This window comes from Colias eurytheme, chromosome 30 (assembly GCF_061535395.1).
Source record: "Colias eurytheme isolate Ceu_HAF_F1 chromosome 30, ilColEury1 Martin Lab GWU primary, whole genome shotgun sequence".
Classification (NCBI taxonomy): Eukaryota; Metazoa; Arthropoda; class Insecta; order Lepidoptera; family Pieridae; genus Colias; species Colias eurytheme.
In genome coordinates this window covers 1,791,849-1,809,622 of record NC_143009.1, presented here as the reverse complement: position 1 = coordinate 1,809,622, position 17,774 = coordinate 1,791,849, and the positions used below count along the sequence as shown (strand labels likewise).

Here is a 17,774-nt window from a genome sequence, read left to right as displayed (position 1 = left end):
TGTGATGTTTCTTGATACTCTGTTTTTATTTTAATCGGTAATTGATACCGATTCACTGCACTTCATTATTAAAAAAAACTGACAGATTTGACGTTCAAATTTCGAATTGACATTCAGACGGCAGACCGTTCAAAAGTTCAAACAACTTGTTTCATGTTTGTAATTTTTGAAATAACCAGGCGTGGCCCTCGCCCTGCAAGCTGTATTTGAATCGAATCGAATATCTTTAGTTTATAAATTAAAAATACGGCAGTGATTGTAAAATATGGTTTTAATTTTACAAGTTACATGACCTAAATAAGCGAGTCTTTGTCGTTTAAGTTATACGAGTAAAAGGGTGTGAACTCAGTGTTTTGAAACAACTACAAGCGATTACAATGTACGGAAAGAAAGCACCATCGACATACCGATCGACACCATCAGTATACTCGCATTATACTGGAAAGTAAGTTTTATTTACAGTTTTCAATATTGTTGATCAAATTTATGAGAATTTAGCTATAGGCCAGTTAGATCTTGTTTCATGAATCGTATACAAATATTGTAATATAAGAGCCCACGACGGCCAGACTTTCCTTTCTTTCGGAAAGTTGAAAGTTTCTCTGTATATGTCTCCGATACAGATAAGAACGACTAGCGATTATCAAGTCTGGGTTGTGGTTACTTTGGCAGGAAACAGGTAGTAAGGGTGTATAAAATTGTACCTTACTTTCATTATAGTTTAAAAGCTAAATTTTATATATGTTACTTGGGGACCTATAAAAAGATATTACCTTAAGAGCCAGACAGTTTTCATGGTTCTTACATCTAGCCAGACACATTTAAAAAATAACTAACATATCATCAAATTCACATAACTACCTAAAAGCGTAACAAATATGAAATAACCCACTAAAAACATTAGTTAACTATAATTATTAAAAAAAAAGTATAATATATAAGAAATAAAGTTATCACTTATATTTTACGGGGGCTTATGTTGATGGAATTTCACGTATCTCGATGACACAATAAAAAAGTCATCGGGATACGTGTAATTCCATCAACATAAGTCTAAGTAAAAGATAAGTAATAACTTTATTACTTATATATTATACTTTTATTTTTTTAATAATTATAGTTAACTAATGTTTTAGTGGGTTATTTCATATTTGTTACGCTTTTAGGTAGTTATGTGAATTTGATGATATGTTAGTTTTTTTTTTAATGTGTCTGGCTAGATGTAAGAACCATGAAAACTGTCTGGCTCTTAAGGTAATGTCTTTTTATAGGTCCCCAAGTAATATATATAAAATTTAGCTTTTAAACTATAACGAAAGTTAGGTACTATTTTATACACCTTCACTACCTGTTTCCTGCCAAAGTAACCACAACCCAAACTTGATAGTCGCTGGTCGTTCTTATCTGTATCGGAGACATATACAGAGAAACTTTCAACTTTCCGAAAGAAAGGAAAGTCTGGCCGTCGTGGGCTCTTGATCTATTGTAGGTGTTATCTATTTCTCTAAAATATATTGGGCGATCTCCTAAACATCGAAAGTATACAAAAAAAGCTTTTAATTATTATGGGTGTGTTATATTCCTCAATGTAACAAGACAAAAAATGTTGTGTGGTTTTATGAAACCACGGTAAAAGTGAAACTGTTCGAACGGTTCCGAACACTGCTTTGTGTAGCGCATGTCGCGTGACGGTCGGCTGCCGAGTAGGTATACCTCTTGTATACCTACTCGGCAGCCGCGATACACGCGACATGCGCTACACAGACCAAAAAGTTTGAGACGATGTAATAAAAGTTTCACTTTAATAATAGAAAGAACAACAGCTGTAAAAAACCAGAAACTAAATGCTATATATCTATACTAATATTGAAGCTGAAGAGTTTGTTTGTTTAAATGTGCTAATCTCAGGAACTACTGGTCCGATTTGAAAAATTCTTTTGGTGTTAGATAGTCCATATATCAAGTAAGGCTATAATAGGCTTTATATCATCACGCTAAGACCAACATGAGTGGAGCAATGCAAGTGAAACTGCAAGGAACAGCTAGTACAAGATAAACCTGAATATAACATAAGCTTAGTTACTGTTAAATAAATAGGAGAAAAAATGTTATTTTACCATTATTTATTTGCATATCCAAAAATATAAACAAAATAGGACTAATCAAGCAAATTTTTTCATTTTATTGCATACTAGTGGTCTGCCCCGGCTTCGCCCGTGGTACATATTTCGCAATAAAAGGTAGCCTATGTCATTTCTCGGGTATCAAAATATCTCCATACCAAATTTCATGCAAATTGGTTCAGTAGTTTAGGCGTGATTGAGTAACAGACAGACAGAGTTACTTTCACATTTATATTTGTACCTATGGATTTGCTAGAAAGTTTATAGACATATCTTGAAATAAATAAGTATTCTTGTTGGGATAAATTGTTTTAACTATTCTGTATTTTCCTGTTCACAAATCTTAGCAGATGTGTTGACCATGTTACAATTTTTAACCCCTTGACCACTGAGCGGCCGGATCAGGCCACAACACAATAGATTTTCTATTGTCTGTGATTCCGGGGGCTGGGGCATTAATGTTTTCAACTGAACAATTTTTTAACAAACAAAAAATAATAGTAAATTGATTTACTATTAAAATTTATCTTTTCAGGTCCTCCACAAATCTCCGTTCTTCGAAATCAGTGAAATCCCTCCGAGTGCCATGGTACCAGAAGCCAATCCTCCATGATGCGTTTGTTTTGGATCTACAACGAGGCTCGCTACTTACTGGCTTTTTTTCTGTAGTAAGTATATTATAAATCCTATGCACTACATAGTACATATAAAACAAAGTCGCTTTCTCTGTCCCTATGTCCCTATGTATGCTTAAATCTTTAAAACTATGCAATGGATTTTGATGCGGTTTTTTTTAAAAGATAGAGTGATTCAAGAGGAAGGTTTTAGTATGTAATTTATTATGTTTTAGACAAAGCGGGCGAAGCCGCGGGTGGAAAGCTAGTTATATTATAAATGCAAATAGAAATTAAATATTTTAACGCTTTAATAGCGATATATTCATTATATTATCATCCCGATACTTTGTACACTTTGCAGCGAGCGTGGTCACAGACGTGTATAATACTCGCGAAAAATCAAACAAGAAAATACTATAAATGCAAATGTTTGTATGTTTGTTTGTTATTCCTTCACGCAAAAACTACTGAACCGATTTTCATGAAATTTGGCACATACATGATAGATGTAACTTGGATTAACACAGTATAGTTGTTAACCTAGGGTTTTATTATTAAGTCAATAAGCAATGGATTTTAGTGTTATGTTTTTAAAAACTTAGTTGCTTCTTGCATTTATAAAATTATAGTGTGTAAAATTTGTAAACAAAATACTGTTTTTTTCTTATTTTGAATTGAAATCATAAAGAACCTTTTGTTAATTGTTACCAAATTTAAAAAAAATGATTAAATTAACTTTTAATAATAAATAATGTCTTACATGTCCTTTATTTTTATGGTTGCCTGGAAGAGATTTCTTTTAAGCAATAAGGCCGCCTCTTGTACACTTTCCAATTTTATGTATTCACTTATTTTAAATTCCTGTTATATGTACAATAAAGTGTCATAAATAAATAATTATCTTTCAGTTCATGGCCATATTTACGTTTGCACAAAGCATCTTCGATCTATACTGCCTCGGCATGGCGGCGCCCGGATCTGTGCACTATGGATATTATGTTATGAGCTACCAATTTGTGTATGTTGGTAGTGCGCCTGGTGAGTTTTTGTGTATTTATTTTTTGGTTTGGAAAGAAATAGAAGTGGGAATTTAATTTATGTTTACATTTTTATTAAGCTATTGCATAGCTTCTATCGCGGGCCTTGAGCGCGGGGACCGAATCCAGAAATTGCGTAACGAAAAAGAGAGGGGCACTGAAAATCAGCGTTGCAACAATTATTCTACCAAGCCAACTAGACGCTCGGGTGGAATGCGGCCTCCCCGCCCGCTTACCGCCTCAGGTACCGCGTTCGCCTTAGTACGGTTCGCAGAATCGACGCCAAAGAGTATAATAATATATGATCGACGCATTCGTACGTTTCGTAAAATTCGCATCGCTAGTTATTTCTGTACTTTTTATATTAAATCGTTAAATCTTGTTGTTGACTGTTAAGTTTTTTGTTGTTATTTGTTTAAGTTTTTACCCTTTCCTTTCATTCATAGACAGCCCTCGAAATGGGGAAAAATAAGACTATTCATAGCGGAGAGCGAACAGTGATATTATTAATATTTTTTTTTTTGCTATCTGTACCCGAGACATGGGCGGGTGACGTCACAGTTGAAAAAGGTCTAGTTGGCTTGGTCACGTAGTATGTTGCAACTTATGCTGAGTGGCTACCTGACTTGGCTCCACTTTTCGGCTTCAGTTTTATTTTATTTTACTCTTTCATTTATTGTACTTGCATTGTTTTGTTTCATGTTGTGTTGCTTTAATTTTAATTATTGTATTCTGTGTCAATTGTGTTTGATATTATTGTGGAGTCAAATAAATGATCTTTCTTTCTTTCAAAAAACCTCACGCTCCCCACTCCGACGGGCGGAGGTGTGGCTTGAAGGCATAGCATGCAATAGCTTTACCGCGGCAGTCCCCGAGTGACACACGTATTTTTTTATAAAGCTTTGGAAATAAAATTACCTTTTGTTTCTTTATTTCAGTTCGTAACGTCCTAATAGTGTTTGCGCTGTTTTCCTGGATTGGCTCTGTGGCTGTGCTCGTTACTAGCATTCTGCTTATTGTTGCTTTACGTAAGGTATGTAGTATACGTTTTTATTATAAACTAGATGCTCCGCGCGGTTTCACCCCCGTGACTCCTCTCCCGTTGGTCGTAGCGTGATGATATATAGCCTATGGCCTTCCTCGATAAATGAGCTATCTAACACCGAAAGAATTTTTCAAATCGGACCAGTAGTTCCCGAGATTAGCGCGTTCAAACAAACAAACTCTTCAGCTTTATAATATTAGTATAGATTTTATATGTGTATTGTATGGAAGTTAGTTAGTTGCCATTATGGGCAGATTGGGTTGTATATTTATGGCAAATCTCGTCAATTTTGCTTAAAAAATTTAAAGCTCTCTGGGGCTTTCAATTATCAGTTTTTAATTCGAAGTATATTGGAATAAGTATTTTTTAAACATATCAATAACAATTAATAATTTCTGTTACAACAAGTCAAGGTGAAAATGAGGAAAAAATAAAACATGCAATCAACAATAAAATTTCATTTATTTGTTCTATAAATCACTACATAGTATAAACTAAAGTCGCTTTCTCTGTCTCTGTCTATAATGTATGCTTAAATCTTTAAAACTACGCAACGGATTTTGATGCGGTTTTTTTAATAGAAAGTGATTCAAGAGGAAGGTTTTAGTATATAATTTATAATGTTTTAGACAAAGCGGGCGAAGCCGCGGGCGGAAAGCTAGTAATTACATAATCTCTGTTACAACAAGTCAAGGTAAAATTATTAAGGAAAATGAGAAAAAAATAAAACATGCAATCAACAATAAAATTTCATTTATTTGTTCTATAAATAATAACATCAGTGAGAGGGCGAGTCACCACCTGCCAACATATTTTTACATATTATTTTTACTTTCTTTTAGTAGAAAGGCAGGTGCCATAGTTTCCCATAGTCCTCAGTACCAGTCCATTTAGCATCCCAATCCATAGCCCAATCATTAAATTTCCATACCCTGCAATAGTCCTACATCGGCCGCGGACTGCCCAGGGCTGTATCTCTATTATAGTGCAGTCATGGGCAGGCTGCGGCTGGTGTCCCACAACACAGTAAAATTCTCGAAAGGGCCTCTGCGTGTTGGATCCGTGTCCCCACGTAAGCCTTCCAAAGATCCGGGTACCGTCCTTCTGGTGGTACCCGAGTATTATGGAAATGAGAAACATAAATAATAGTTCTAAATAATAGTAATCTTAACTCCAATAATAACTTTTTATCAAGTCTTCACAAAACATTTTCAATAAATTGTTTGAAGTGAAACTTCTTATGCGCGTTGAGAGTAAAATTTCAAGGTCGCGTCACGGTAATACCGTCACGTCGTGGAGTGCGACGATTTTGGTCTCTTTGTACGAAGAAGTTTCACTTCTGACACCGTACTTTTTTTGACTTGTAACTTAAATTGACGACGCGGTTGGCGCAGTGGTAAAGTAACTGCCTACTAGACATGTGCGCCGATGCTCTTTTGACCGGCGGCGGCGTCTAGCATCTTATTTGCCGGCGGCGGCGGCGTCATCGGCGTAATCGGCGTGGATGGGGAAAATGAGTAAAATACGCCTAAATCTCCATTAAATTTCTTATTTATACCATTGGCGACAATCAAAATCAGAAAAAAAAACAAGGAATTATAAAATAGGGAAGTACGAGCAAAATATAAATGACAAGTACAAATAATATGCAAATTATTTTACCTTTTGTACTTGTTTCTTGCACATGTCATCTGAATCGGCCTTAACAAGATTGTCGTCATGTGGGATAATGATGTCTACCAAGAAAATCCTGGAAGTTGCTCGGTCCATCACCACAATATCAGGTCTATTCGCTAGAATAGTCCTGTCTGATGATGGGCCGATCCTAGTACCATTTGGCACGGTTATTTTCCAGGACCGGCTCCGGCGCGTACTTGTAATAAGGCACTTTTCCGTCAAGAAGGCCATACTTCAGAGCGAGCTCTTGGTGGATAATCCTAGCTGCTAGGTTGTGCCTGTGCAAGTACTCAGTGTTGGCGAGCATGGAACAACCGGAAGTAACATGTCGGAGAGTTTCTCCAGGACGGTGACACATACGACATAAGTCCTGGGTCCCGTCCTTTATGATGTACTTCCGATAATTATTCGTTTTAACTACCTGATCCTGTATCGCACAGACAAAACCCTCGGTTTCCCCAAAGAGGTCACCAAAACGCAGCCAGTGAACGGAGGACAAGAAATCTACATGAGGTTCATGCAGAATCCTGTGAAACCTACCGTGTAGCTCTTTCTCTTTCCATATGGCCTCCCTGTCGGAAATGCTGAGCACTGCCGGCTTTTGCCAGTCCTGTTTGGCCAGGGACAGGGGAGTGAGTCCTTTGTCACATTCTATGACTTCAGCATGGATTGCATAGCCAACATTGCGAGGAAATAGTCTCTGAGTTTGCATATCTCACGATTGTGCAGCAATATATTAATTTATTATTATTATATATTTAAAAATACTAATACTATATTTAAACTATATACGCCGATGACGCCGGAAAAAAAATCGGCGGCGTCGGCGTGACTGAAACGGCCGGCGGCGTGCGCCACGCTGATCGGCGCACATGCCTACTGCCTACTGAGCCGACGGTCCCGGGTTCGATCCCCGGTCAGGGCAAATAGTTGTGTGATGAACTCAATTATTTGTTCTTGGGTCTGGGTGTTATTATCTATATATGTATTTATTAAATACTAGCGGTCCGCCCCGGCTTCGCCCGTGGTACCTACATATTTACGTTTTCTCTACATAAAAACCATCCTCGTACTTCAAGGAATATAATAAAAAAAGAATTATCGAAATCGGTTCAGCCGTTCTCGAGTTATGCGCTTACCAACACATTTTGCGATTCATTTTTATATATAAGATTATATTTATCGTCGCCTAGTACCCACAACACAAGCCTTAATTGAGTTTACTGTGGGACTAGGTTGATTTGTGTAATAATGTCCTATAATATTTATTTATTATTATTATTTATTTATTTATTTTTTACAGGAATACGAGAAGAAAATAGTCCCCTGGCTGTACACATTTGGAGTCTTTATTCTTTTCCGTCTGGTTGCGTTTCTCTTTGCGTCCATCGTGAATGATATGATATTTGCATACAATATAATGATGTGCCTGTGTTGGATAGTGTTTTGTGTGTGCGGTAGCTACGGGTGGGTACTGGTGTACAGCTTGTATCTGGAGTTGTCTGATTTGACGAAACTAGAGGACTTGGCGCATTTGCGGGTAGGTGGAAAAATTTCATAATTTTATGGGATTTATTTATTTTTTTGTTTAATGCATTATAGGGATAAGTATTATTGTAGTACATAATAACTAAATACGTTGTAATTAACGAGGGTAGTTATTAAAACTCATACAAAACTTGTGTAGTCTTAAAAATACTTTAAATACATGACGATGGTTAATTTCAAGATGATTTCTTTATTTAATCAAAAATATTTGTGAAAAAAGTAAAAACCATAAAATTGCCTTGTATTATATTAAATATTAATATTGATTTTTCTATAGTTAGTCCTATTTTTTTGTGTCACAATATTTGTATGAACATGGCTTTTACATAACAATGCCTTCTAAAAACTACAAATTATTTTTTTTAGGGCTGATTTTTCAATCCTTGGTTCTTATCCTTCCAATAAAGTATTGCACAGTAATATACAGTCGTCACCTAAAAACTGTCAAAAAGTGGGCAAGTAACACATTTTCAAAATGGTTGTTTAATACGATATTCGATGAATAAGTTTTAACTAAGGATTGAAAAATCGGCTCTTAATTAACTATCTGTTTTACTATCTTTTCGATAGTCATCATTTTTTCTCTTTTTTCTTCCCAAAATTATAATATTTTTATTATTGAAGTGAAAACTTCTTTAGCGGCGTTGGGTATAAAATCTTAAACTCGCGTCAGGACACGTGACCTGATCGAAAAAGCGTAAGACGGATACCATTCCAAAATATCAAACATGCTCAACGTTAATAATCAAGTTTTCACTTCTGCCGGCACTCCCGGAGTGCAACCCGTCTTTTTTTTATTCATATTTTTCTTATTTCCTCTCCAGATGGGTACAATGGCCTCTCTAAACGCATCTCTAGCCGGGTCCCGACCGACCACACCCCACTCTACAGTATCCACAATGCCAGCCTCACAAATATGATATTCTGACACCAAGACAACCCTCGAAGAAACGGAAGCCATGTTACATGAAAATAATGAGGGTAGTCTTGAAACTCCGGTGTAAAAATATCGAGAGTATATACAACAGAATAGATATTAAGCCAGATTGTCAAAAATTGATATTTTAACTAAGGGCCGATTTTTCAATCCCGAGATAAACAGTGTAATAACTACCTTTCGAATAGATTTATTCAATTATTTATCTAACTCATAACGGCTCGCCTATTTTTCAATCGTGATTTATTTGATGAATAACTATCTGACCAAATATTTCCATATTGGCAGCTCTGCTCCCGGAGTGGCGAAACAAACATATTAAATTAGTCAGGTTAGAGCGGGATAGAGTCAACTCTTGCAATTTGTCAACAACCGTCATTATGACTCACGTCAGGAGTGCACTTGTCTTCTATGATTGTTGATTGTTGTTTTGATTCGAGTAAAGAGTTTGGTTAAATTTGTGTTTCAATTTATATATTTTACGATGGAAACGACATACCTACTTAAAGGCAGCGTTCGGCAAATTTTCAATGGCATGGTCATCAGTACTATCAAAAACATCAATTTCAATATGATTTTAATTGATAACACGACTCGACAAAAAAATTTTCGTTCTTTGTCCTAAATTTTATACTATTATTTTCCAGTTAGTTATGCACAAAAACGAAAAGAAAATACCTTTTTTCGGTATAAAGTTTGCTTTTGTGATAGTTATAATAATAATACTAATTTTTCAATTTTTTCATAAATTTTAATTGATTTTAATATTTTTAAAAAGACCGGTGAGAGTGGTATATTAACGTTTACACTGTGCCGCTAGATGGCACCCGAGTGATAAACAACCATCAGGTATTATTTACAAGCCCAGAATAACTTAAAATGTTGTCACGAAAGTGCAAATACGATGCTGATGCATTTTGTTTTATATGTGGTCAATTTATTAAAGTTCGAGACGTGAAATATGAACTTAAGACATCTCACGTTCTCTGTGAAGCCTATGAAGCATATTTTGACTGTCCTGTACGGAATCAAGATAAGCCATGGGCTCCACATGTTGCTTGTAGATATTGTAAAAGGTGTTTGGAAGGTAAGGCAAATTCCAATTACAAATTTTAAGGCCATGGGCTGCAGGATGTCATTAAAAGTACATATGCTGCATGCTCATTTGGATAAATTTAAAAACAATATGGGAGCCTATTCCGAAGAGCAAGGAGAACGTTTCCATCAGGACATCATGAATTTTGAACAACGCTATTAAGGCCAATACAATGAAAACATGATGGGCGACTATATTTGGGGTTTATTGAGAGAAAGTAGCTATGAACATTAAAGAAAAAGTAAAAGTGTGCACTTTTAAGTTATTTTCCACTTTTCTGTAAGCTAATTTGATAGTAGTTAAAACTTAATAAAAATAATAAACATTTTTATTTCAATAGTTTTATTTTCAATCAAAAATTAAAATCCGAGATTTTTAAAAATTTCCTTCAATCAGTCTTCTAAGCACAAAAGCAAAGTTTTTCATGCCATATATTTTTTTTCCGTCTAATTACGACCTAAACTACGAAATTTAATGCTTTGCAATCAAAGTCAAATTTCATGGTGACCCGTTGTAATAATTATATAGAAAGAGGTTTAATTGTTAATAATTCTACGCTCTATGTTATGACATACGAAAATATCCCAAATTTGACGCGTCAGTTGTCAACTCAAACGCCTAACCGTCGAATAGCGCGCTATCTGGCCGTTGGAGCGGCAAATAGATTTATTCCTCAAATAACGTAGTTATTGGATAGATAAGTCCTATTCGTCTATTGAAAAATTGAATATTTATTATTTTGTTAACTGAAGAATAAAGTCTATCTAGCTATTTATCTGGGCATTGAAAAATCGGCCCTAAATGAGGGTAGTTTAAAAACTTTGTAAAAATGGTGAATATAGCATAAATACATGTTAAGAAAATACATATAAATATACCATTTCACTATGCAGGATTCTCAAATATTATGATTTTTTGTCAAAATGAGGGTAGTCTTGAAACTAAAGTAATATTTTCTGAAGATAATAAAATACAGTATATACTATATACTATGTCGGCTTCACAAATATGATATTCTGATACCAAGACAACCCTCGAAGATACGGAGGCCATGTTACATGAAAATAATGAGGGTAGTCTTGAAACTCCGATGTAAAATGTATCTTAGGACATAAAACTCTGATAAAGTGTTAAGACTTTTACTTAATAAAGTAAAAAATTGTTTTAAAGATAATAAAATATAACACTTTCCATTATTGATTGATATTTTGACTCAAAAATATATGTATATTTTGTTAAAATGAGGGTAGTCTTAACAATCGGTGTGAAATGTATGAAATGAAATGATGATTTTAAGAATTAAATATGTTTTAAAGTTAAAATAGCACTGTCAATTATTAATTACAAATTTGACTCCTAAATATTAATATTTCTTGTCAAAATGAGGGTAGTCTTGAAGCAAATGTGAAATTTTTCTAGTGTTAATAAATAAGTATTTTCTACTGCATTTTACTCCGGTATTATAAAGTAACGAGAAAGAGACAAATTATAATTATTTTAATGTATCTTATTTCTTCTAACAAATTCGATTTTTTTTCTTGTGCTAAGTTTAGATTAAAGAAAAACCTACCAAATTTGTTTGGAAAATTATTATGGCTTTTATACGGTCATTTTAATGCCATACTACTTATGGCCGTTTCCAATATCGTATCTATCTTCGGTTTGACCCTTTTAAATAAAAGATAGATAGCATTTTCTATCTTTAGATAGAAAATCTTTTATACGGTCATTTTAATGCCATACTACTTATGGCCGTTTCCAATATCGTATCTATCTTCGGTTTGACCCTTTTAAATAAAAGATAGATAGCATTTTCTATCTTTAGATAGAAAATCTTTTATACGGTCATTTTAATGCCATACTACTTATGGCCGTTTCCAATATCGTATCTATCTTCGGTTTGACCCTTTTAAATAAAAGATAGATAGCATTTTCTATCTTTAGATAGAAAATCTTTTATACGGTCATTTTAATGCCATACTACTTATGGCCGTTTCCAATATCGTATCTATTTTCGGTTTGACCCTTTTAAATAAAAGATAGATAGCATTTTCTATCTTTAGATAGAAAATCTTATCTATCTTTTATTTTGTCCCAATAAGCTTACTAGCGATAAGCTAACCTATCTCTGATCGCTATCTATCGTCTGGAGGACTAACTGAGGTATATTTTTCTCTTTGAATTTGTCTATTTGAGCGTCCCAATAACGTTTTGACAGCTATCAGCCAGTAATGGCCGTTCCCAATATCGTATTTATCTTACGATAGTTTATGTTAAGATTCTCTAATATAAAATATTACAGTATCTTAAGGTATCCGGTAGATGTAGAACCGCCATCCTGTTACAAATGACCCGAAATTTTGTGTCAGTGTTTCGGGTCATTTGTAACAGGATGGCGGTTCTACAGGGGTCTTAGTACGCAATGACAAAAAGAAAAATGATGGTCAGAACGCTGATACCGGATACCTTAAGATACTGTAATATTTTATATTAGATAATCTTAACATAAAATATTATAGTATCTTCACCGTGTGTGACGCGCTTAACTATCGTAGATAGCTGTCTATCTATAACCGTAGTTTGAATATTGGGATCGGCCATTACTGTAGTACATCTTACTGTTAGTATTTTAAATGTTAAATATAAGCACTAGATGATTTGATGTATTTTGTAATTCTATGATTTATGTTTTCGTAGTTTTTATATTTTAAAATGTATCTTTTATAATAACTAACAAGTTTACCATTTAATAGCGGCGAAAAAAAACAAAAATTACGGTAAAATCAGTCAAGCAATTTTCGAGCTTTGACAATACTAACGCACGCACAGAAATCGATTTTTATATTTAAGATTTACTATTTTACTATTGCATTTATATAACTACTAGCAGTCCGCCCCGGCTTCGCCCGTGGTACATGTTTACGTTTTCTCTACATAAGAACCATCCTCGTACTTCAAGGAATATAATAAAAAAAGAATTATCGAAATCAGTTCAGCCGTTCTCGAGTTATGCGCTTACCAACACATTTTGCGATTCATTTTTATATATATAACTATACATATGATCTTATTTGTAAACTATCCGTCCATATAATATTCCTTTATTTTTACTAAGGAATATTGTTATTGAAGTGAAACTTCTTAATCGGGGTTGGAAAAAAAATTTAGTGTAACATTTTTTCGTTACGCGTGACATTTGTCCGTTACGCACCATCTTTTCCTTATCCCTACCACGCGTGATTCGACGTATTTCTGTAGTTGCATATTATAGTAAATTATTTTTTGAAAAATAAGGTCATAAAGAAGTTTCACTTCTTACGTGTGTACACTAGTAGGTACACGTACACATTTTTATTTTAAGAAATATCTAAATAAGGATAACATGAATAAATACATAAAACTGTCTGGTACAGAAAGTTGATCACCTACTTGTCTGTAAAAACATCGTATACTTTTAAAATGTCATTTAATAAATGATTTTTAAATAAAAAAAATCTGGATTCCCACCATTTTATTTAATGTATAGAGTAATGAATTTAATGCATTTTATTTAATAAATAAGTTTTTACCTGGTTTTCGACGAACATTATAGAAACAACAGAAATAAAGTATACATATTTACACATAGAAAAATGTCTAGATAATTCTGTGCCTTAGTAATAAATCATGTTTTAAACCTTATTTCAATGTAATTAGCATTTATGTCACCTATATTGTATTATATACTGAATGTTATTGGTTTTTATCATATATAAAATATAAATTAAAATTGTTCAAATTTCACATGCCTGTTTGAGAACTTTTTATACAAAAAAGTCAGCTAATGGTTGGCTTATATATTTTAAATGAAATTATATATTGAAAATCGATATAGTAGGTTTATAATTAACTAGGTTTCCGCCCACGGCTTCGCCCGCGCAGTCAAAGAAAAACCCGCATAGTTCCCGTTCCCGTGGGATTTCCGGGATTGCGTCATTTTCCCGGGATAAAAAGTAGCCTATGTCCTTTCTCGGGTATCAAAATATCTCCATACCAAATTTCATGAAAATTGGTTCAGTACAGGTGGGATCATGTAAAAAGAGCGCTGGCGGTCAAGCTGCGTACTAGATGATTTATAGATCTATTTGGTGGCATGAGGTGCGGCGCGGGGCGGGCGGGTGACGCGCCGCTTGCTTGCCGGTGCGCTATTGGTTCGTCAGTTAGCCTTTGCTTCCCGCGCTGTGTTCACGCTACGTTTGTTCTCATAGTACTACCGCACACAAAAGTTTTTAATTACGAAATGTTTTTTCACAGAAAAATGATTTATGATGTTTATTGTTTTATGAAGAGAGAAGCTGATAATAATTCAGTTGATAATTTAAAACAATGTATGAAACGAACCGCACTGGCAACAAAATGTTCCGTGTGTACAGTAATTGTTAACCGCGTCCTCATCTGGATTTCAATTTTCACGTCACCCATGACGATTTAATGGAAGGAGTTTCCCCTTTACTTTAATTTTTTTAAATATTCTAGATTAAACATTTTAAACTGCATTCAACATGTTTTAGTTCTATTTGCTATTCCATATATTTATCAATGTACCTAGCATTAATCAATATACGAAACGGCGAGCGAAAAGATCGTTAAAAAATAAAACAATAGACCTAGTATAGTACTTGCGTGCGCGAGTGTACCCATGCGCAAAGTTACCCACTCCACTTTTTCCCAGCGCTCTTTTTACGTGACGCGGCGTATAGTTTAGGCGTGATTGAGTAACAGACAGACAGACAGAGTTACTTTCGCATTTATAATATTAGTATGGATTATTTTTTTAAAGAGAACATATTGTTTCAAAAACTTAATATTAGATTTAGTGCATAATTAGTGTTTTTAGCACTGTATTTTAGTGTAACTCACATCAAATTAATTGTATTTTTATTTTATATTATGTGTAGTGTAAATGAAAAGACTTAAGTAATACCGTCCATTATTATTTTAATAAATGCTGTACATTGTAATTTGTTTTTTTATTTTATTCCTTACCCTTAGCTTAACTAGCAACTCGCACCGAGACGACAAGATATGAGCTAAAAAAGCATCAATAAATTTTTGCATTAATATCGGTTAAGTAGTTTTTGCGTTTATTCACTAGATTAGCCACGCGGTTTTACCCGCGGCAAAATTAAATACTCTGATACCAAGACTATGAAAGATAGATAAAAGTAGTAGTTTTCTGATGTACACATACGCAGGCAAGTTGTAGAATTTCGACGTTTACAAACTGCGTCAGTCACTTTATAAATGCTCGGCATATTCTAAATATGCCAAGGATCTACATTTTCCAAATGTTAAAAAAATGGTTTCGAGCCGACGGGGCTAACCTAACCTAACGCACCCCCCTAACTAAACAAAAAAATTCTGATAACTAATTCTCGGCATATTACAAAATGCCGAGCGTTTGTAAACGGCGAATTTCCCAGCGACATATATCACCTATTGCTTAATTTGATATTGTACTTTTATGGCATTCATTAGGTTCGAATCGAATTTTTTGATTCTCCAAAAATTTTAACCTATACTGTTGTAAAAATCATCCAAATCTGTCCAGTAGCTCTTGTAACAAATCGTAACAAACACATCCATCCTCACAAACTTCGAATTTATACTATTAGTAGAATGCCGAAAATTCAAAATCAGAAAGGTGTGTGTTGGGTTTAGTTCGTTCGATAAATATAAAAAAATAATTTGGAAAATCCAAAAGTGCACGCCTCATAATTTTTTTTAATAAATATTTATTAATTATTATTTTTGTTTATTTGATAACAATTAAACCACATCGAATCAGACCCTGAAAAATGAAAGGGTTCTATTCCTGAGCATACTCAAGCGTAAGAGAAAAAAAAAGACTCGATTAGTAAAGTATTTCGGTAAGGATCCGCACATACAGACACACGGACGTCCAAGACTGAACTTTTTTAAACTGTTTTTTAACTAGTTTAAATAACAAAAATGACATCAAAAATATCATGAACGTTAAAAATAGTGTTTTTTCTTAATATGTGTGTGTATGTATTATCTTACAAGTGCAATGTATGATACATAAAGACATTTTAAGTTTGAAAAATCAGATGTTTTGCGCGAAGTGACATTAGTACCTACCCACCTCAACGCTTCGCTTAAGAGGCGTGCAATAAACATAGTTTGCAAAGCGGAACTCGGTTTAGGTAAACTGCGATGCTTTCCTACCAATAATGTGCGAGGAATGTTTTTAACCGATATCGCTTAAAACGCTAAACGCTTCAAACTAAATGAATCGATATGATTGGTTATTTACAAACACAATCCTCGCTACACATCCTCGCACATTATTAAAAGCACTAATACGCGGGAGCACTTTTCCAACTGACCAAGTCCCGCTTTGCAGAGTATTTTTTGTATAGTTTTTAAAATATATCGAACAAACCATCGCGATCGTCGTCTGTTAAATGGCAAAATTGCTCAAATTATCTTCGACAGATGTATTGCTTGCTAATCATTTTTTTTATACATTATAAAAAAAAAATGCTAAGCAATGTCTATGTTTGCGATTGACTGCAAAAGAGAGGAGGAACTCAATTCTACTGTATTTTTCTGTTTGTTGAAACAAATCAAGTCTGGTTGAATCAATTTTGACGATTCTTTACAAGTTAGTGCCTCTCGTGTGATTCAATTTAAATTTAGCCTACTTCTGACAATTATTAGAAGGCAGAAGGTTTTATTAAAGTAATAAAAGTGAAGTCCCGTGTCCCCTAGTGGGGTAAGGGGTAGATGCATTATTCATACATCTGTTTCACTGATCGATTTTCTTTAGGGACAAGTAGGTGATCAGCCTTCTGTGTCCTGCCAGACCGAGATTTTTTTTTTCTTCGTCTCCACCGGGAATCGAACCCAGGACCCCTCGGTTCTACGCTCACGCGTCAACCACTGTACCAAGGAGGCGGTCGTCGTCGTCTTAAAGTAATAATAATTATAGTTATTTGTATTGTAGAAATGTGTATATGAGTTTTTTACTATGTCCGTTCGCGTTAAGAAAATAGTGAGTCATCAGTGCAACTACAGGATGAGTATAGTTTCCTTTTTGTAATAAAAATCTGTTTGCCGCTAGATGGCGCTGTATGAATATATTTCCAAGAATATTCATTTTTCCAAAAATTTTATTTTAATTAGTTTAGTAGGGAATCTCGATAAAATTCATTTATTTTACTTTAAAAGGGAGATAATCCGTATTCAAAAGAAAAATAGTGTAATTAAATATAAGTGCTTTTTCTTTCTTTGCACCTCATAATTATTATTTTCATCAAAATAGGGAAAACAAATAAAACAAACATTATGTTTAATTCATTTTATTACAACAACTTACAGAAATATACATTTACATAATAGAAACATAGATCTTTGTACATTATTCTAAACCTTGGGTTATATTAAAAAGACCAGAATCGAAAATCTTACTACATACATAATATATTAAAATAATGTTACCAGTCCAATTTTGTGATGTCAAAAAAATTATATATAGCAGGAGAAAGCGCGTGAATTTTATTTCATCTATACTAATATTATAAAGCTGAAGAGTTTGTTTGTTTGAACGCGCTAATCCCGGGAACTACTGGTCCGATTTGAAAAATTCTTTCGGTGTTAGATAGCTCATTTATCGAGGAAGGCTATAGGCT

General features: G+C 34.1%; 1 protein-coding gene across 1 annotated transcript; it reads left to right on the top strand.

The window, feature by feature from the left end:
• Positions 1-129: 129 nt before the first annotated feature.
• Positions 130-9,113, top strand: pasi2 (Protein). The gene is made up of 6 exons (XM_090118652.1): positions 130-445; positions 2,659-2,791; positions 3,649-3,778; positions 4,716-4,810; positions 7,803-8,039; positions 8,872-9,113. The coding sequence occupies exons 1-6, from the start codon at positions 378-380 to the stop codon at positions 8,965-8,967; spliced, it is 759 nt and encodes a 252-aa protein (XP_089974778.1). The 5' UTR covers positions 130-377; the 3' UTR covers positions 8,968-9,113.
• Positions 9,114-17,774: the final 8,661 nt, after the last annotated feature.

What these genes read in the sequence shown, in the direction of transcription:
- pasi2 (XM_090118652.1), top strand. Translation starts at nt 378, where the DNA reads ATGTACGGAAAGAAAGCACCATCGACATACCGATCGACACCATCAGTA. An exon ending in TACTCGCATTATACTGGAAA is followed by an intron (nt 446 to 2,658) that starts GTAAGTTTTATT and finishes TTATCTTTTCAG; the next exon opens with GTCCTCCACAAATCTCCGTT. An exon ending in TTACTGGCTTTTTTTCTGTA is followed by an intron (nt 2,792 to 3,648) that starts GTAAGTATATTA and finishes ATTATCTTTCAG; the next exon opens with TTCATGGCCATATTTACGTT.